The 21,359-nt window shown below is 28.4% G+C and overlaps 3 protein-coding genes across 3 annotated transcripts; all 3 read left to right on the top strand.

The window, feature by feature from the left end:
- Positions 1 to 5,007: 5,007 nt before the first annotated feature.
- LOC110603068 (tryptophan synthase beta chain 1) lies at positions 5,008 to 7,050 on the top strand. Its single transcript, XM_021740738.2, has 5 exons — positions 5,008 to 5,402; positions 5,486 to 5,842; positions 5,916 to 6,349; positions 6,424 to 6,518; positions 6,598 to 7,050. Exons 1-5 carry the CDS (start codon positions 5,076 to 5,078, stop codon positions 6,762 to 6,764), a joined length of 1,380 nt encoding a protein of 459 aa, XP_021596430.1. The 5' UTR covers positions 5,008 to 5,075; the 3' UTR covers positions 6,765 to 7,050.
- A 2,477-nt stretch (positions 7,051 to 9,527) lies between these two features.
- Positions 9,528 to 11,432, top strand: LOC110603067 (tryptophan synthase beta chain 1). The gene is made up of 5 exons (XM_021740737.2): positions 9,528 to 9,905; positions 9,989 to 10,345; positions 10,419 to 10,852; positions 10,927 to 11,021; positions 11,103 to 11,432. Exons 1-5 carry the CDS (start codon positions 9,579 to 9,581, stop codon positions 11,267 to 11,269), a joined length of 1,380 nt encoding a protein of 459 aa, XP_021596429.1. The 5' UTR covers positions 9,528 to 9,578; the 3' UTR covers positions 11,270 to 11,432.
- A 6,065-nt stretch (positions 11,433 to 17,497) lies between these two features.
- On the top strand, positions 17,498 to 20,465 carry LOC110604224 (glucose-6-phosphate/phosphate translocator 2, chloroplastic). The gene is made up of 5 exons (XM_021742369.1): positions 17,498 to 18,327; positions 18,476 to 18,701; positions 18,811 to 19,033; positions 19,285 to 19,498; positions 20,148 to 20,465. Exons 1-5 carry the CDS (start codon positions 17,803 to 17,805, stop codon positions 20,157 to 20,159), a joined length of 1,200 nt encoding a protein of 399 aa, XP_021598061.1. The 5' UTR covers positions 17,498 to 17,802; the 3' UTR covers positions 20,160 to 20,465.
- Positions 20,466 to 21,359: the final 894 nt, after the last annotated feature.

Here is a 21,359-nt window from a genome sequence, read left to right as displayed (position 1 = left end):
AATAATAAAATATTAAATTTTACTTATAACAAATTTTACTTTTAACTTTGTTATCAAAATAAATAAAAATAAAGATTTTCACAACTCTCCAAAGAAAAAGATAGTAGTATCAGATATTCAAGAAGTTAGGACATTAAAAGTGATTAAAAATAAGTACGAAGAAAGTCAAAAATTAAGAAAAAAATAAAAAAAAACATACCATTTATAGTTATTTAAGACGAAGATGATGAAGTAAATCAAAGTTTGAAGAAAAAAAATTAAAGTTGAAAAAAAATAAATAATTTTATTTAGTTGCCTTAATTATTATATAAAGATTTATGTTTTTTTATTAAATTTAAATTGTTTTGTACGTTGATTATTTAAATTAATTTTAAAATTTAAAATCATTATTTTAAATTATTAAGTTGATTATTTAAATTAATTTATGTGTTTACATATATGTAAATATTACTCTTAATAAATTAATTTAATAAAAAGAATATTTTATTAAACGCGATAAACAAACGTGTAATTTTAAGATCAGCAAAATAAAAATAACATTAAAAATTAAAGATAATTATATAATATCATAAAAATATTATTTAAATATATTAAAATTTTTAAAATAATATATAAATAATAATTATGCTGAGTTAAAATAACGTACAACCTAGGTTGATAATATTAGTATATAATAAAATTCCGACTGGACTGTAAATTTCCCTTAATAATTTGAATATTCATCTGCTTTTTTTACTTGATTATTATGTGTAAATCTCAATATAAATATTTCATTCAATGGTGAAAAAATTTATTGTGTCAATTTTTAATTAATTAGATATATTTTTATTCTAACTTTAAAATCAAAATCTAAACTTAATATTTGTATGCATAAAATTGAATTATTTAATAGACCATAATCCAAAATTTAAATTTCATAATTGAGTTTCATGTATATAAATATATTTTCATTCAATAATTAAATCCACCCATATAACTATTCTGGTGCTTTTGTTTTTCAAAAATTTATCAAATTTAATTTTTAAATATTCTTTTACTGATACAATATAGGAAAACAATTTTTCAGAGTAATAATTTTAACGTCAAACGGAGGTTTTTTTTAATATAAATCATTCATAATAAAAAAAAATTTCAAATCATACAAATCAAAAATGAATTTTATAATTTAGAGCATTAAAATTATTTGTTTGATAATATTACTATCGAAAAAGGAATTCAATATCGAACAATTAATTCACATGTTATATCAGCACGCGAGAGTAATATGGTGGTTTGGTGATTTTATCTAGCACGTTCATTGTAGAGATACAAAAAATCTCTACATTCCTGATATTGTATTTGATCCGTTGAATATGGTTATTACCGTCTAACTATTGAATATATATGTTTGACACTTTCGTAAATATTGATATAATATGATATTGTATTTGATCCATTGAATATGGCTATTACCGTCTAGCTGTTGAATATATATGTTTGGCACTTTCGTAAATATTGATATAATATAGGAACTAATTGTTCCATATTCAAAATGTTTAACCATTTGAATCGAATTGCATGATTTGAAATTTTTTTTTTAGTTATAACTGATTTAAAAGAAAGCTCTCAAACGGATCCTATGTGTGAACCAAAGATACGTTAGGTGGTGGGAATTCAATTATCGCAGAGTTCCATATCGTGGCTGTGACTGTGAGATGAAAAATTAATAAGCTTTTTTATTAATTAATAATTTATATTAACATTACTATTTAATAATATTATTTAATGAAATTAATTACTTAGATCTCTATTTTAAGAAATGTATTAATTAATTTTGATCATTTTTAATATTAAACTATTTAATTCAGTATGTAATTTTAAAATGTAAGAACTGAATATTTAAGATTTTAAAATATTAGAGACTCAATATAAAATATAAAATTAAAATTAATTTTATCATCTCACAATTTTTAATTAAAATAACAGTTAAAGTTAAAACATTAATTTAATAAAACTTAAGGTAAAAAGAACTATTAAAATTACATTAAAAAATACATAAAATAAAATGAATATAAACATATTCATAAATTCACCTGTAATCGGATTAAAAAATAAAATAATATAAATAGATTTAAAAATAAATATATAATTTATTTATAAAATTAAATAAATATAAATAATTTTGTCCCTAGTAAACTGGATTAAATAAATTTTTATATTATTTTTATTTATTTTATATTTATTTAGATTATACAGTGTGTCGGTCTAAAAATGAATTTTCTAGTTCGCCACTGCTTACTTGTAACTTTTCTGGAGGGTTGAAAATTTTCTTTTTAAAAAATTTAGATATTGCATGATTTTATAAATTTTTTAAATAAATCACATGAAATGATGAATTGAATTTCTCAGTTAATTAAATGTGATTGAATGTTTTTTAGTGGAATTTTTATTTTTTTAATTTTTAATTTAACTACAGATAATAATTTTTTGAAATCTAAAAATTAGAGAAATTAATGTTTTACTATTAAAAACGCATTATTTATTAAGGCATGACTAATTTGACCTTAATTGAAACAATTAAGAGTTATTTTGAACATAATTTGAATTTTCATTAAACTTGGAAGAAAAAGTTAGGAGTATAATTACTTTTACAATGTACACAGACGGAATCTAGTAAAAATTAAATTGTTAGTCTCACAAATATTAATTGAAGATCGTGATTTAATCAAATCCCTAAATTCCTTAGAAAAAAAAAATCTCAAAATTTTCATTCATTCATATCAATAGATATTGATAACCGTGAGTCTCATCTGTTTTGGATAGGATCGGATTCAAGAGAATAACATTGACTTAAAATTCATGAAATCTTCAGACCGATCCAATATCTCTTGCCTCAATCTAGATACGCGAGGCAGGCCGAGTCGGTCACAAATCCAATTCGATAATATGATGCGAAGGAGAGTCAGTCACTTTGCAATCATATCCGCATGAGCACCAAAAAGAATTAAATGGCTGCCTGACGTAGAAATAAAATCTGACTCGTTCGTACGTACAAATTTAAATGACAAAAACAGGTGACACTGCAGTAGAGAGACCATTAGACATCACTAGCAGATAAAGAAAAAAGAATAAAAAAGAGAAATATTTTCTTTCCATTTAAACTTATATTTATACTATAAATTCTATTTTTTTAGATCTTAGAACATATAAAAATGATAATAAGTTACTGATTCCATATGTCCAGAAGCAGATCCAGCAGCCAAATAAATTTATTGATTTTTAAAATTTTTAGGTTTTAAATATAACATTTGAAATATATTGATTACTTTCTTAATAAAAAAATTTATAAGAATAAAATTGAATTCAATTTTTTTAATAATTTTTTATTTAAAATGAAAAAATTTCTTTCTTTTAATTTAAAAAAATAATATTATACATAATTTTATTAAAATTTATTTTTTCAAAATGAATTATAATTATTTAATCCAAAAATATAATAAATATAAATTTGTCTATGTTAAATTTAAATTACATTTATCTCACTCAAAAAATCATTAAAGAGGAAGGAGCGTTCCATATTACTCTATCTCAAATTAATATGAAATTTAATGTATTTTTGTATTCAGAATTATATTTAATGATATATTTAATAAAAAAGACTGATATTATATTAAATTTAAATTTAATTTAATTTAATTTAAAAATTAGGTAAAATAGAAGGAACATATTTACTTATTGAGATTCAACAGAATATTAATTTATATTTTAATGTTAAAATATATTTTATATTTTTTTATTTAATTATAGATAAGAAATAAGTTTTTGAAAGTTAAAAAATTAGATAACTTAATATTTTACTATTAAAAACATATTATTTATTAAAGCATGACTAATTTGACCTTAAATTAAACAGTTAACGATTAATTTGAACAAATTTGAATTTTTATTGAACTTTGAAGGAAAAGTTAAGGAGTATAATAATACTTTTTGCTGAATGCACATAGACGGAATCTATTAAAAAATTGATTGAGTCTCAAATTTTTCTTCTTGTTTCACAAATATCTTTAATTTTTTTTTTATATTCGTCTCGTCAAATATGTATTTCCCTATCTTATTATATATCTAATTTTTTTAAATTAAATTTACATGAATACATGATTTAAATGTATAAAATTTTTTATAAAATTAATTAATATTTTATATTATAAATTTAAATAAATTTTTTAATAAAAAATAAAACATTCGTTTGCGTACGGACAAAACAGAGCTGGATTCTAAGGTAATATAATCATAGCTATGCCGATAGCGATAGCGATGGCGACGGCTATGCCGATGGCGATGGCTTGGATAAACTACTGGTGATCAACGCCGCCTTACCTGCTTTCAATTGAACTGATAATTTCTAATTTAATCAGAAGTCGTTTCAACTTCTCCCAACTCATTATAAATATAATTAATTTCAATTGACATTTATACAGTAACGGAAACAAACTCCAAAATTACTTTTAATAATAAAATTATACTCTAATTTATATCCTTATTTAAAAATTTAATCATATCATATTTATATACATATTTTAGGATTTCTTTAACTATAAAATTAATTTAAAAAATAAAATTATTATCTATTTTAAAATTAAATTTAAATAATAAAATTATCAACTACTTAAATAATTAATACTATTATAAATAATATAAAGATTATAGAGTATTACAGAAAATTATATTATTTCTAGCTCTTTCCACTTTTATATATAATATAAATATGTCAATGTTAAATATTTTTTCCTTTCGTATATTAATAAAATAATTATTTTTTCTCACAAAAAACACATTATGGACATAAGATATAGAAATTATTTTAAGTAAAAAAATAAAAAAAACACAAAAACTAGAGCAATCAGGAAGCAAGGAAAATGATAAAAAATATACAAAGACAATAAGTTGTCAAAATAAGACAATTAGCAAATTAACCCTATAAGTATTCATCCAATCTTCCAATAAAATTATCAATGCTTATCAAAAGAAATTAAGCATCAAAACATATCCAAAACTCCTAGATTTTCATTATTTCTCATTGATCTTTGCAGAGAGATATGGGCTGCAGTATTCAGACGTGTTTCTTTAATCGACAAGTAAGTGATTTATGTCCAGCCATTAAGCTTATGAAATCTATGAGAAGAGCCAGAACTGCCCATGTAGTTTCTGCTCAACTTTCGACTAAGGAAACTACTCCCAAATCCACGAAAGTGGACATCAACATACCAGTGATAGGGACAAAACAAGTTCCCTCTTATGTCCCAACAGAAATCTCTGGAAAATTTGGGAGGTTTGGGGGCAGGTTCGTGCCTGAGACGCTCATTGCATTCTTGAAGGAGCTTGAAGCTGAATTCAACTGGGCTTTACATGACAGTCTGTTTCAGGTTTGTTAATTAACATAGGGGTTTAGTTAAGTTTACGTTATATGATTACCCACTTAAGGGAAATATGCATGTTACGCATGCAGCATGAACTTGAGACGGCACTAAGAGACTACGTGGGAAGGGAGACTCCTCTGTACTTTGCAGAGCGGCTCACGAATCATTACAAGAATGAAGATGGACAAGGACCAGAAATTTACTTGAAGAGAGAAGATCTTAATCATTGTGGAGCACACAAGATGAATAACGCGATTGCTCAGGCAATGATTGCCAAACGCATGGGTCTGAAAAGTGTTGTGGCGGCCACTGGGGCTGGACAACACGGAGTTGCAACTGCGGCAGCATGCGCCAAGCTTTCTTTAGAGTGTATTGTTTTCATGGGCACTTCAGATATGGAAAAACAATCCTCAAACGTACTTTTGATGAAACTATTGGGAGCTGAGGTACCCTCTCTTACACATAGACATCTAAGCTATCTAGCTGCATGTTATTGAATTTGTGTATACTTTGTATCAGGTTAAAGGTGTGGAAGGAAACTTTAAGGATGCAAGCTCACAAGCTATCAGGGAATGGGTGGGAAACTTACAGACAACCTATAACTTGACAGGTACTGTGGTGGGGCCTCATCCATGTCCAAGCATGGTCCGCGAGTTTCAGTCAGTGATAGGAAAGGAAACAAGGAGGCAAGCAATGGAGAAATGGGGTGGAAAGCCAGATGTTGTGATTGCCTGTGTAGGGAGTGGATCTAATGCATTGGGGATATTCCATGAATTCATAGGAGATGAAGATGTGAGGTTGATAGGAGTTGAGGCTGCTGGGTTTGGTTTGGAGAGTGGGAAACATTCTGCCACTCTGGCTAGAGGAGAAGTGGGAGTTTACCATGGAGCCATGAGCTACTTGTTGCAAGATGATGAAGGCCAGATAACAGAACCACATTCTATTGGTGTGGGGTAAGTAATTAAACATCCTATAGACATAACATGAAGAGATAATCACATAATTAACTTTTTGCCACCTTTTACAGGCTAAAATGCCCAGGAGTTGGTCCAGAGCTAAGCTTTCTTAAAGACACAGAACGTGCAGAGTTTTATTCTGCTACAGATAAAGAAGCTGTAGAAGGTATAGATAATTTGACGTAATTCTCAGAATCTTGTAAATTAAAGGAAGGATCATAATAACGGTTGATTATTATTTGCAGCATGCAAAAGGCTGAGCAGATTAGAGGGTATAATTCCATCTCTGGAGGCATCTCATGCTTTTGCATTTCTAGAGAAACTTTGTCCTACTTTACCCAATGGCTTCAAGGTCATAGTAAACTGCAGTGGTCGTGGAGATAAAGATGCTGAAACAGTCTTAAACTACTAACAATATTCGTTGTGGGATAATGGATCAATGCCAATTTATAATTAACAAGTGATTGTGTTTATCTTGTAAAAATAAACAGTTCAATTTTATGTGAAATGATTGAAGACTGACTACATGAGAATACAAAGAATCAATAGTTAAATATCTCAAGTTGTTGTCAACTTCCATGGTCCCAACTCCCAAGCGACGACTGCTACGTGCTGAGCCTTTGCTGCGTTAATGGTCAACTGCGCCATCAGAGAATAGGATGGTGGTGGGCCTCTAGTTGCGCAGGGTCCTGTCTGCTGAGTTGAAATTATTATATAACTCAAGAAGATATATATATAAAATAATTATTTTAGTTGATTTGGATGGAATATTTTTTTTTTATTTTTAAAATAGGGGTGGGAAGTCGAACATTGAACCTCACAAAGCTGTTAGGATGCACTTTTCAATGGTAATCAAATATAAAATAACAATTTGTTATAAAATATTTTTTTTTCAATTTTGACATGCTAAAATTAAAATAATTTTATATCCAAATCAAGACCACATTATTGACTAATTATAAATTAGGCAAAAAAAAAAAAGAAGATTAAAGGGAAAAGTTAGAATTTCCCAAAGGTTTATAATCTTTTTGCCTTCACGCTCTTGATTAAAGTTGCAAAGTATGTTATACGAATCCAACACGGCAAGGATATATAATATCAGAATTCCATGTTTTTCTCAAACCATTTTCTTTTGCTATCCTAACCATTTCAGTTCATGTTGGAGGCAATGAGATACGTAAGCCAGTAAGCTTTATTTTGTTCAAATGGATTAAAAAAAGAATATTAATTTTAAAAAACTATATTATTAATTAAATAAAATTAAAAAAGTAAATTGTGATTTACTGTTATTTTTTAAAGTTTAATTTAATTTATAAACTAAAATTATAACTAATTTTAAAATTTTGCCAATTCTTTAAGAAAAAAAAATCTTTTCATAATACTTGAATCGCGATTTAGTTATCCAAATTAAAATTAAAAAAAAAAATATCAAATCAAAATTTAATATTATATGTTTGATCTATTGAATTATTGATTTTTAAAATTTAATTTTTTATTTAATTGAATTAAATAACTGAAATTAATAAGAAATCAAACCAAACCTCCACATATATAAGCAAGATAAAGAAATCCCATCTATCATCTAATTTTTACAACTAACGGCCTTTTGCTCTTCTTTTTATCCTCTCTCTTCTCCCTACACTCTCTCTTATCCCTCAACTCAAGCCTCCATTCTTATCGATCTTCTTTAATTTTTTTTTTTCTTCTTCACACTCACACAACAGCCCATGTGAAGGAAATAGCCCGTGCGAAGAGACAGTCGTTGCTCAGAAAAATGTTGCTCGCCATTGTTCCTCGTTGCCACTTCATCCCTCCTCGCTGCTGTATGCATGCTCGTTGCAATAAATGAATCAGTATTGTATCATCCACAACTCTTCTTGCTCTGAAGAAGAAATTGATTATCCACGGCACTCCATATATAAACAGTTTTAAATTACTAACAATATTCATCATGGAATAATGGATGAATGCCAAGTTTTAATTAATTACTAATTGTCTTTTTTCATGTAAAAATAAGCATTTGAAAACAAAATTTATAAAATCCAGAAGAATATTAACATTGGAGTATCTCTTTTCTTTGTTTGTGCGTTTAAAATTTTAAAGGAGTTCTCATTAAAAAAAAAAAAAAAAAAGGAAAATGTTGGAGTTGATAAGGTGAGCTTTAATTTTGAGTGAAGATAAATAAAACCATTTGTTATGATATGATTGGCCTTTACGTGCACGAAAGGTACTGGTCTTTACGCGCAAGAAAGGTAGTGTGTCATATCTAAATACGCATGTGTGTTAATTTTTTAAGGTTTATTTTTACCTATAATAAGTGTACGACAGCTGAAAATTAAAGTGAGAAAGAAACAGTTTTCTGTAAATAATTGTTAGAAAATTAAAAAAAAAAAAACTTTTTATTTGTATTTCTCTATTTTTATTTTTAATAAAGTTTGATGTTTGATTTTTTTTCTCCTTTGTCGTCATAATAATTTATTTTTATCTAATTTTAAATATTTAATTTAATTTTTAGATAATCTAATAAAATGTATGCATTGTTACAATCAGAAAATTGTCACAATCAGAAATTATTAAATGCACAGTGTGCCGCCTAATTAAGTTGAGGTAATGCATCAAACATTATTATGTAATTTCAAACCAACCACTACATTTAATAAATATACATTTAAATATTGTATTTTATAAAATTCAATTATTTATTTATTAACAATATAAAATTAATTTAATTTATTTATAAACTTAATTATTAAAATTTTAAAATTAAATTTATTTATTTAATTTGAGCTTATTTTTGTCAAACCCATTTTAAGGGGTTATTTATTTGGTTATTTTTCTCAAACTTTTTTTTTTAAATAGACCGAATGATTGTTATTTTTTTAAAAAAGTGCTTTTTTGCCTGACAAATTCTATTGGAATACTTATCTACAACAATCTCTTAAGTGCAAATATCAACCACTTATATTTATTTGGAAACAATTTTCACATTAAAAAGATAATTTTTAAAGAAATTGAAAGGTGCAATGAGATTCACATGTGAAACTCAAAGTGCAATGAGATCCATATGTTGAAATTAATAGTCTTCGTGAAAGTCGTCCATGTGGACAGCAAAACTGAGATGGTCGGTGATGGGATGGGCTTAGCTAACTCCATAAGTATGCATCCCCTCCAAGAAATTAAACATTAAACATACACAATCTCCTCTTTATTTTATCTTCTGAGAGACATGGCTTGCAGAATTCAAACTTGTTTCTTTGATCGACAAGTAAAAGGTTTATGTCCAGCCATTGAGCTTATGACATGTAAGAGAAGATCCAGAAATTCCCATGTAGTTTCTGCTCAATTTTCGACCAAGGAAAGTTCCCCCAGCTCCAGAATATTGGACCTCAACATACAAGTCATAGGGACACAACGAGTTCCTATTGATGTGCCAACAACAATCTCTGGAAAATTTGGAAGGTTCGGCGGCAAGTTCGTGCCTGAGACGCTTATTGCATGCTTGAAGGAGCTTGAAGCTGAATTCAACTGGGCTTTACATGACACTCAGTTTCAGGTTTGTTAATTAACATAAGGGTTTAGTTAAGTTTACGTTCTATGATTACCCACTTAAGGGAAATATGCATGTTACGCATGCAGCATGAACTTGAGACGGCACTAAGAGACTACGTGGGAAGGGAGACTCCTCTGTACTTTGCTGAGCGGCTCACGAATCATTACAAGAATGAAGATGGACAAGGACCAGATATTTACTTGAAGAGAGAAGATCTTAATCATTGTGGAGCACACAAGATGAATAACGCGATTGCTCAGGCAATGATTGCCAAACGCATGGGTCTGAAAAGTGTTGTGGCGGCCACTGGGGCTGGACAACACGGAGTTGCAACTGCGGCAGCATGCGCCAAGCTTTCTTTAGAGTGTATTGTTTTCATGGGCACTTCAGATATGGAAAAACAATCCTCAAACGTACTTTTGATGAAACTATTGGGAGCTGAGGTACCCACTCTTACACATAGACATCTAAGCTATCTAGCTGCATGTTATTGAATTTGTGTATACTTTGTATCAGGTTAGAGGTGTGGAAGGAAACTTTAAAGATGCAAGCTCACAAGCTATCAGGGAATGGGTGGGAAACTTACAGACAACCTATAACTTGACAGGTACTGTGGTGGGGCCTCATCCATGTCCAAGCATGGTCCGCGAGTTTCAGTCAGTGATAGGAAAGGAAACAAGGAGGCAAGCAATGGAGAAATGGGGTGGAAAGCCAGATGTTGTGATTGCCTGTGTAGGGAGTGGATCTAATGCATTGGGGATATTCCATGAATTCATAGGAGATGAAGATGTGAGGTTGATAGGAGTTGAGGCTGCTGGGTTTGGTTTGGAGAGTGGGAAACATTCTGCCACTCTGGCTAGAGGAGAAGTGGGAGTTTACCATGGAGCCATGAGCTACTTGTTGCAGGATGATGAAGGCCAGATAACAGAACCACATTCTATTGGTGTGGGGTAAGTAATTAAACATCCTATAGACATAACATGAACAGATAATCACATAATTAACTTTTTGCCACCTTTTACAGGCTAAAATGCCCAGGAGTTGGTCCAGAGCTAAGCTTTCTTAAAGACACAGAACGTGCAGAATTTTATTCTGCTACAGATAAAGAAGCTGTAGAAGGTATATATAATATTTGAAATAATTATCAGAATCCTATAAATTAAAGGAAGGATTATAATAATGGCTGAATATTGTTTGCAGCATGCAAAAGACTTAGCAGATTAGAGGGTATAATTCCATCTCTGGAGGCATCTCATGCTTTGGCATTCCTAGAGAAAATTTGTCCTACTTTACCCAATGGCTCCAAGGTCATTGTAAACTGCAGTGGTCGTGGAGATAAAGATGCTCAAACAGTCTTAGACTATTAACAGTATTCATTACGGAACGATGGATAATCGCAATGATTTATATGGATCAGTTTTAAATAAATATTTTATAATAAATTTGAAAATTGTTATTTAGACTGAATTATATATAAGTAAAGGTGTATATATACCAGAGCAATTAAAATTGAGTTGATCTTCTCTCCAACTTCTTTTTTTTCATATTAATATTTTCACTGTTATTACTAAGGTAGTTGTCGGTAATCATGACTCATGAGAGGAAATATCTTCAATTATTGTGGCATATATATTTCTTAAGATTATGGATTGTGTTTGAAGATTTTTTTTTTCTTTCTATAATATTATTATTTCAAAAGAAAAATTTTTTGTTATGTGATGGCAACTGAGACTTATCAGAGTTTTATTCTAATACAGATGAAGAAGCTAAAGAATGTATATATGATTTAAAATAAATATTGTAAATTAAAGAAAGGATACTAGATTGAATAATAATTTGTATAGTGTAAATAAAAATTGTTTTTTATTTTATTTTATAAAGAAAGGATAAAATCTAAAGATAAATTCACTTGTTACAAAACAAATAAGGATACAAGTGAAATTTAACTAATTAATTTCTGGATGCTTTTAAAAAAATACATTAAAATATTTTTAAAAATTTATTAATATTGTCCCTCCATTGATTTTAATTATTAGAAAAATGAAAAAAATTTAAAAGGTATCCACTTTTTTTTAGGTAATTTCAAAATAAAAATTTTAATTTTTTAAAAATAAATTATATTTTAATATCTGAATTTTAATATAATTAACGAATCGATTCATCTATTTCTAAAATAGAATATTTAAATTTTTTATAATCAATCTATCCAAATTAGAGTTTATTCTATTTATAATTCCGTCAGATAACCGGTCTAAGAGAGAATAAATATTTCAAATACTTAAAATACCCTCACAAATACTTAAATCATTCTTAGTGAAGAATTGTATATTGTGTAAACTATATTTTGATTTCTAAATTTTAGCGTAATTGATGGATCAGATCTTGTATTTTTAAAACTAAATTTTTAAATTTTTTTATATTTAATCTGTCTAATATTACAGTTATTTCATTCATTATAAACATTAATTAAAACTCAGAGATGATCAAAATATATACTTTTTTTTAAAATACATTTTGTAAAATGTTTATAATCTATTTAAAAGTTATTTAGTACTGCTTAGGAATATGTGAAATTGTAAGTATTTTTTAAAAGTTTTGAAATTATAGATATTGAAGTATTTTAATAAATAAAAATTGAATAACAAAAAAAGTTAAATATTAATTAAATGAAATATTATATATAAAAGTTAATGGAGATTTAAGTGTTTTTTCAAATAAAAAATGAAGGATCAAAATATTTAAATTATAATAAATAAGGATGAATTGATTATAGATAGATTTTAGTGTATAATTTTAAAAATATAAAAATCGATCTATTAATTATACTAAAACTCAAGCATCCAATATAGTTTATCAATTTAAAAAGTATAATAAAAATATTTTCACGTGGTAAAAATTTATAGAGAGAGCTCTAATTTAAATAAACTAATTATAGAAAAATTTAAGTATTTGATTTTAAAAATATAAAGATCGATCCGCTACTTATATTAAAATTAAAGAATTAAAATGTAATTTATTATTCTTTTAATGTTAAAAGTAATAGTAATATTTTTTCAATCAAACAATATTGCATCAGATAAAATTATTAAATCAGAATCGGACCTTCAAATATTATGGTTCACAAGTAATTCAAAATGATTCTATCTCATCTCACACAAATAGCCATTTCTTCCATTAGCTCTGCATTATTAGTAATAAAATTGAAAACCTAATAATAAAATTTCCCTTTAAAAATATTAGGGAGGGAGAGAGAATAGGGAGAAAAGGATTAAATTATAATTAGTAATAAAATTGAAAAACTAAATAATAAAATTTTTAAAAATAAAACCCATTCCTTGTCCAAAAGTCATAAAGAGCACTTTCAACTCCCCAGACACCACCTCACCAATCTGCCCTTGGTGCAATAATGTGGCAACATGTTATTACAAAAAAGTACAACTCCATTGTACATTGGAGTAATATTTTCAACAATCTATTAAATGCAAATATCAACCACAACTATATATTTATTTGTAAGCAATTTTCACATTGAAACGTACAATGATCTGAAAATTTTTTTTCCGGCGACACTTTTATTGTCTCTTTAGTTTTGCAGGTGAGTTGCATATTGAAGATTTGACGATACCTACCAGTTTCTGTTGGAGGGGAGTTGATCATTAAGGGGGTCTCCTTTTTCGCTGGTGGGCAACTCTTGGTGACCCTTAAGCATTTATGGGTGTAGGGAGCTCTGTCCACCAACCCCCTTCTTGGTTGTGGTCCTTCTGGTTACTTCTTTTAGCCGTACGTTTTCGATCCTCTTTAGCTTTGGCTCTTGCAGTTATGGAATCTAGCGGCTTCTCCGTTTTCTTTGGCTCAATCGATCCAGTTCTCTAGTGGTTTGGCTATAAGGTGCCTCTATTCTTCAGTTTGTTTTTAATATTTGTGTGTATTTGGTGAGACTTCCATGGTGGAACAACCTTCGACTCTGGGTCAGCTGGGTTGTTTGTTGGAGTGATCTGTTGTATTTGCATGTGCTGTTTATTTTTTTGAGTGCTGAACATAGAGAAGTTGTGTTTCTCAAATGGTGGCTGATGGTCCTTGTGCTTTGCTCTCTGATGACCGGTGAAGAACAGGTAGCGGCGGGAGGTTTCTTCTAGTTCTATCTGCTAATTAAGTTGGTGGATTAGGATTCTAGAAAGGTGGGTTCAGACCGGGGTGGGTCTTGTATTTCTTTGAGCCATTAATTTGTTTTCTCAAGTCTTTTCCTTTTTATTTTAGACCTTAACCATCAATTACTTTTTAATAAATTTTATTTTTGATTGTGATATTGTGATAAAGATCTTTCTCTTGGGCCTCTCTCCTTCAACCCATTTTCAATAGATCTCTTTCTCATTCTCTCATGGCCTCTATCGAATTAGTCATTTATATAGAAATGGAAGCACCACAGTACGTACCTTCTGCACTTCAACTGCATGATCAACCTCTACAACTGGTTGCAATTGTTTAAGTTCTCCGTGGATGGCATCAGATTCTTCAAAGAGAGTAAAAGAGAGAAATGCAATGTGCTGCTTTTATAAATTTTAACCAAAATTTAATTTTTAGTTACAAAAATTACTCTTTAAAAATATATTAAAATATTTTTAATATTTTTTAAAAAATGTATTGATTAATTTTTGATATTTTAAATTTTTTAAAAATATTTAATGGTTAAAATTAATAAAAAAAATTAATTAATAGACTTTTAAAATATTAAAAATATTTTTATATATTTTTTAAAAATAAAAATTAATTAATAATTTTTTTATAATATAAAAATTTAATAGTAATTTTTTTCAAATGTTAATAGAATTATTATTAGGTCCTTACATTTCTAAAATTTTATTAATTCATCTCGATTTCATTACTATATTTTATAAAATTAAACTCTTTAATTTTTTTAAAATTCGTTAATTATCTAAAATATTTAAAGTTATTTAGTTCCTGTTCAATTTTTATAATCTTAAACATTCTTATTATTTAATTCCTTTGACTATGAGTAAAACAATTTTACCAATGAAGTTTTTGATATATGATTGAACAGATTAATTTTAAAAATACAATAACATTTTAATTGATTTATTTTAAAATATGAATTAGTCGGTGAATTCCATAATAATCTAAAAATTTTATAATAATTCTCTCTACTTTTTTTAAAAAATTAATACAGTGCCATAAATATTAAAATTAAAAAAAATTCAGCTACATTAATTTTATTATTATATTAATTAACAAATGATGTATTCATAGATTTAATCTGGTGATAAAATGCATTTGAATAAATTTGAGAGATGTCAAGATTTACTTATCTGGTTCTCCATTTTAAAAAAAAATATTAATTAACAAATAAAAATAATAAACATTAGTAGAAAGTAATTTTTAACTATAATATTTATTATGGCCAAGGATAATTTTTTATTAATTAACAACAATAAATATTGTAGCTAAAACTAATTTTTAATTAAAATTTATAATTTTTATTTATTGATATATTTTTTATGTATTAATAATAATAATTATTAATATTATTATTATATATTAATTAATATAATATTAAAATTAATATTTTTGTAAAATTTTGTATTATTAATTTTAATATATTATTGTAATGAAATTAAAACAGGAAATATAAAAGCAGGTCAGCTATATGTAAACAAAAATCAATACAGAAATTTTATAAAATTTGCATGAAAAATTTTCATCCGTCCAAGAGAAAGAGAAGCAATTGAAATCAACATCAACCCAATACAATAATGACCAAGTTGGACATGATTTTACAAGTGTGTAGTCTCTTTCACTCAGGTATTTGCTGCTAATTTTAATCAATTGATTCAATATATATATATATTTCCTCTCCTTGGAGTTGTTGCAAGCAATTAGCGGTGCAGATTTTACAAGGCCTATGTTTTTAGTGCAACATCCATCTTAGCCAGCCATAAGGTCTTTATTCGCATCATATTTATTCCTGTATTAGTTTTGGAAATGGATGATGACTGGTATTTGTTTTATTTTAATTATAATGCAATTATTTAAGTTGGTTTCTCTATAATAATGAATTTAAAGATTTTCTAACTAAATATTTATTTTTCTCTCCCTTTTGAAATATATTATTTTATTATTAAATTATTTTTTAATAAAATATATTATTTTACATATAATAATTAATTTTAAAATTCACGGCAAACTTTAATTAGATTTAATTTTTAAATCTGATGTCCTATAGAGACTCATAATAGCTGTTCGAAAAGAAAATTTCGAGATATACAACTTTTTAAAGTGTGAAAAAAATTATTGGCCTGACCACAAAGTTTAATATGAAAATTTTATCATTTATGAGATCAATTTTATATTTTAATTATTTTTTTAAATATTTTAAATATTTTCATAATTTTATATATTAAAATTTTATTTTTTATTATAAATACCTTCTCTTACTTATTAGAAATTGACTATGCACTTTACACATAAATTTCAATAAAATTTTTAGTTTTTTATTTTATTTTTTATTTTATTTCATTTTAACCAAACAATATTAATTAAAACTTTTGATAGAATTTAAACCCTTCTTTATTATTATTATTTAATTTTTATTTTATAAAAAAATTTACTAATTAAATTATTGATATTTTAAAAAATATACTATTTAATTTTATTTATTAAATATTATAAAAGTTTTTAAAATATTTTAATAATAAAGAATTAATTGATAAATATCATTTCAAAAATATATATATTAATTTATGATTGATAGAAAAAAAAATTAAGCATGTATTTTTGGAATTTATACATATATTATTATTATTTAAATCGTTTATATATTTTAATTAACAATATAAGAATCACATAGCAAATATTCTATTTAAAAATTTTAAATTATTAAAATTTTAATTAAATTGTTTTTTTTTTTAAATGATATCAAAACAGTCAATTTTGAGGCCACATTTTTTTAAAAAAAATTTAAGAGTTAAATAAGTTTTGATTTAATAATAAAATATTATTTTTATAAATTAAAATATTAAAAAAAATTAGTATTTTAATCAATATAAAATTTTAAAAAAATACACAGAAATAGTAATAGAAATAAAATTTTATTATTAAAAAATTATATTAAATTAGAATTTATTTAACCTTGCGCAAATGAGGTATAATTGAAAAAGAAAAATTAAACTTATTTATTTGTTAGCGAAAATTACAAAAGCTCAATTGGAATTTATTTCCAGGAAAAATGGACGGTTGGAAATACATGAGAAAGGGGATGGAAATATCCTCCCATTCAACAATTACATCAATCAATTTGTGAAAGTTGGCCATGCTGACTAAATAAAATACTATTCAGAAATTTAAACCGTTTGAAACTTTCAAATTCTTCTTGGACGGCTGTATTTAGAGATTCAGAAATTTTTAAAATGTGGAAATATTTTATGAAGCTCGGTTCAATGAACAGAATTTTGGAAAAATAAAATTTGCCTTTGATTTCTCATAAAAATCCAAATAAATGAAATATTATTACTCAAAATAAAATTTTGTTAAATTCATTTCTTATTGACTTATTGTGATGTATGCAATTTCTAAATTGTATCATTGCTTCACAGACTGAGAGTCATGGCCTCTTCCTACATAAACACCCTCACCTCCAACCTCTCTCCACTAGCATACAGCTTCCTTTCATCTCCAATCCCAACAGCCCCTCTCCTGTCTTCACTTCTTCACAATTCTGGTTTTTTCTCCTATATATATTTCCCCTACATTCTCATATTTTCACTGGAAACAAACAGAGTTTCAAGAAATTCGCTTTCAAGTATTCTTTATCTGTGTGCTTCTTTTGATACCAGTAACGTTAACACATTCTTTTGTTTGTAGCTGTAAGCCTGTACTCTACTAGCACATGAACACCATGATCTCTTCACTAAATCACTCGCATTCCACTTTCACTTCTTCTGATTTTCTACCCAGAAATCGTTCAGCTCTTAAACCTCAATTCTCTCCGCTTCCCATTATTCAGAATTCACAGAAAGGCCATAACTTTGTCTCTTCATTGACTTCAGAGAAGCCGCTTCACATTTCTTCAGTTGAGAATTTATCTTTCTCTGCAAAACCCCTACTGAAGAAGCCAGTGATGGTTTGCAATGCTTATGAAGCTGATGGGTCACGGCCAATGGACATTAACATAGAGCTTCCGGACGAGCAGGCGGCACAGAAGATCAAGATTGGGATATATTTCGCCACTTGGTGGGCTTTGAATGTGGTGTTCAATATTTATAACAAGAAGGTTTTGAATGCTTTCCCGTATCCTTGGCTCACTTCTACGCTCTCGCTTGCTTGTGGGTCTCTCATGATGATGATATCTTGGGCAACGAGGGTTGCTGATGCCCCAAAAACTGATTTCGAGTTTTGGAAGACCCTGTTTCCTGTAAGTATTTTAAAAGCTATTAATTTATTCATAGAAGTGCAGAACTGAGCATGAAATTTGTAGTAAAACCTTGAAAGGAAAACAGGGGATTTGGGTTTTTGTGGAGTTCTGATTTGAGCAATTTTTCTCTTTGGATTTCTTTGTTTAGGTTGCTGTAGCTCATACAATTGGGCATGTGGCTGCAACTGTGAGTATGTCTAAAGTTGCAGTCTCATTCACCCACATCATCAAGAGTGGCGAGCCTGCTTTCAGTGTTCTGGTGTCCAGGTTTCTATTGGGGGAAACATTCCCTGTGCCAGTTTACCTATCACTTGCGCCAATCATTGGTGGCTGTGCTCTAGCAGCTGTCACTGAGCTCAACTTCAACATGACTGGTAAGAAAACTTGCTTCTGTTGTAAATTATGCTTAATATAATTGATAGACTTATTATTTTCTAGTGGATTTTAGTGTTTATATCTAAATTGTGTTGCTTTGTTTCTCAGGTTTTATGGGAGCTATGATCTCGAATTTGGCATTCGTGTTTCGGAACATATTCTCAAAGAAGGGGATGAAGGGGAACTCTGTTAGTGGGATGAACTACTATGCTTGTTTATCTATTTTGTCTCTGTTGATCCTTACACCTTTTGCAATTGCCATGGAGGGTCCTCAAATGTGGGCTGCTGGCTGGCAAAATGCTCTTGCTCAAATTGGACCCAATTTTGTTTGGTAATTACTATATCCCACTTTCATGAGCTTTACAATTGCCTCAATGCTTTGCATATTATACATTTGGTGATTGCATTTCTATAATGAGTTTAATAAATCATTCAACTTTGAAGATCTTTCATTTTCGTCCACTTTTGATGTTTGTGATGGTTTTTATATTTTTTTTGTGGTTTTGATTGAGTCCAAAATAATAACTTTATTTCATTGTTGATATCTTGTTAAGAAAAATTTATGTTGCTTCAAATTGGCAGGTGGGTGGCCGCGCAGAGTATTTTCTATCACCTTTATAATCAAGTTTCTTACATGTCTCTTGATCAAATCTCTCCATTGACATTTAGCATTGGAAACACAATGAAACGTATATCCGTCATAGTCTCCTCCATCATCATCTTCCACACTCCTGTCCAACCTGTCAATGCCCTTGGAGCTGCCATCGCTATCCTTGGCACATTCCTGTATTCACAGGTATATTCTCATCACTATGCATATTAATTTTGACAGTCAGAATCAGAAGGGTGGTTGTTTCTTGGTGGGGGACCAAAAGCTTTAAAGGTTCCTGCTCAAATTTGCTTTTCTTATGCCACTTGTTTGTATGAAGACAAAAATCTTACAATAACCTTTCATTCTTCTTTTGGGGACACTAAATAGCAAGGGGAAAGGTCGAACCAAACCCTTCACTTCGGAGGGGTAAAATAGTTGAATTCTCATTCTTTTTCCTAGTTACTTAAAGTCCTCAGGGACTAATTAACCTCCTTGTTTAAAATCAAAGATTTCACAAGAATTCAATTCATCAATTTTCTTTTTAACTTACAAAATTTTCACATGATTTTGCTAGAATTCGATTAAATTCTATTTTCACGAAATGAATCATGCCAAACAGAGGATAAGTGAATGCAGAACTTGGTTCTCCATGGTTGTTGAATAGATTTTATTACACTATGAGACCATAATGGTTATTATTAAAAGTTTTTGGAAACTGTAATCCAAGTATGATTGGCATGCGACTTTGGTTTGGCTGTCCCTTTCTTTCACAGTAGTAAAATTACTGCACTTTGTTTCAGAAAGATAAATTGTTTGAACATGTCTAACATTATTCTGATGCACATTTGAGCAGGCCAAGCAATGAAGGATCAAGAATCCCAAAATTTTGATGTAAACATTAGATAATGGAAGAGTTAGAATGAAGATGCTGAGTTTGGCTTTCATTAATGATCTCTGATGATGGCCTTTAGACTATCTAAGAGAATCAACCTTGCTAAGATAGTCAACAACAGTTTCTTTTTCAAGATCTTTGTTAATCTTCAGAGTAATCTTATAAATGCCAGCCACGAAGTAGGTTCCAGTTCCTTTCTCTTGTATATTGCCTGGATTGTCAATAAAGAAAATGTTTTGTTTCACAACTATTATAAAGCAAGCAATTTCTTGACTGATATTATTTCATCGACTATTTACATTTCGTTATTTTGTATAATTGGGGTTTGAACTCGAGAGCCTTAGCCTTAGAGACGCCCTTAAAAAGTTGCAAAAAGTTGGAATTTCAATGTTCTAGATACTGCCAGTGTAAATTGAGCCTAGAAAAGGTAAAAATAAAGGAAATCCTTTTACTCCAATGATCAACAATATATTTTTACCAGAAAATTAATTTTCCAATAATCATTCAAGCGTGCCTAACAGGCATTGCTGAAAGAAGCAAGACAGTGACATCAATGAAGAGCAAATATCTCATGAACATGTGGCAGTGAATGGGATGGGCCTGTACCTGCAAATGCTGTTATGAAATGTGATGAACTTGTACCTGCAAATCCTGGAAATTTGTCCAAATTTCTTTCAAGAATAGAGATCACCTCCTGAGCCTCCTTTAAGTTCCATTTCTCTAAATTAAACAGTTTTCTTGATCAGATAAATGGTATCCCAACGCTTTCTTAGTGCTCTGATTATTCAGAAACATCAGCTGCGATCATTACAAAGTTTGTCTGATTCTAATTCAACTACAATGGCCAAATTATTACAACTGATATTATCAGAAACAATGACTGGTTTACTGTTCTTAAGAACTTCCCACTTTCCAGAAGACCTCAGTTTACCTAGAGATAGCCATGCATACCGTTTATTAAAGAATTGGTGGTTTCCAGAAAACAACAAACCTTTTCCCAGTTCTTGAAATCTTCCTACAAAACGTTCTAGTTTTTAATAGCTTCCCACAAAGTTGATTAATTTACTACATGATTGGGGAAGCGAGTATCACCGCATCAGCACTTAGGCGATTCTAATTAAATTCAGTCCAAGATCAACTTGCTAAATGAGAAAACAATAGAAAGTGACGGAA

The sequence above is a fragment of the Manihot esculenta genome, chromosome 16 (assembly GCF_001659605.2).
Source record: "Manihot esculenta cultivar AM560-2 chromosome 16, M.esculenta_v8, whole genome shotgun sequence".
NCBI lineage: Eukaryota > Viridiplantae > Streptophyta > Magnoliopsida > Malpighiales > Euphorbiaceae > Manihot > Manihot esculenta.
This window is presented reverse-complemented; position numbering and strand designations above follow the sequence as displayed.

Coding starts and splice junctions, on each gene's coding strand:
- LOC110603068 (XM_021740738.2), top strand. CDS start 5,076: ATGGGCTGCAGTATTCAGACGTGTTTCTTTAATCGACAAGTAAGTGAT. Junction 6,350..6,423: donor CCACATTCTATTGGTGTGGG/GTAAGTAATTAA, acceptor CACCTTTTACAG/GCTAAAATGCCCAGGAGTTG. Junction 6,519..6,597: donor AGATAAAGAAGCTGTAGAAG/GTATAGATAATT, acceptor TATTATTTGCAG/CATGCAAAAGGCTGAGCAGA.
- LOC110603067 (XM_021740737.2), top strand. CDS start 9,579: ATGGCTTGCAGAATTCAAACTTGTTTCTTTGATCGACAAGTAAAAGGT. Junction 9,906..9,988: donor TACATGACACTCAGTTTCAG/GTTTGTTAATTA, acceptor TTACGCATGCAG/CATGAACTTGAGACGGCACT. Junction 10,346..10,418: donor TGAAACTATTGGGAGCTGAG/GTACCCACTCTT, acceptor ACTTTGTATCAG/GTTAGAGGTGTGGAAGGAAA.
- LOC110604224 (XM_021742369.1), top strand. CDS start 17,803: ATGAACACCATGATCTCTTCACTAAATCACTCGCATTCCACTTTCACT. Junction 18,328..18,475: donor TTTGGAAGACCCTGTTTCCT/GTAAGTATTTTA, acceptor TTCTTTGTTTAG/GTTGCTGTAGCTCATACAAT. Junction 19,034..19,284: donor ATTGGACCCAATTTTGTTTG/GTAATTACTATA, acceptor TCAAATTGGCAG/GTGGGTGGCCGCGCAGAGTA.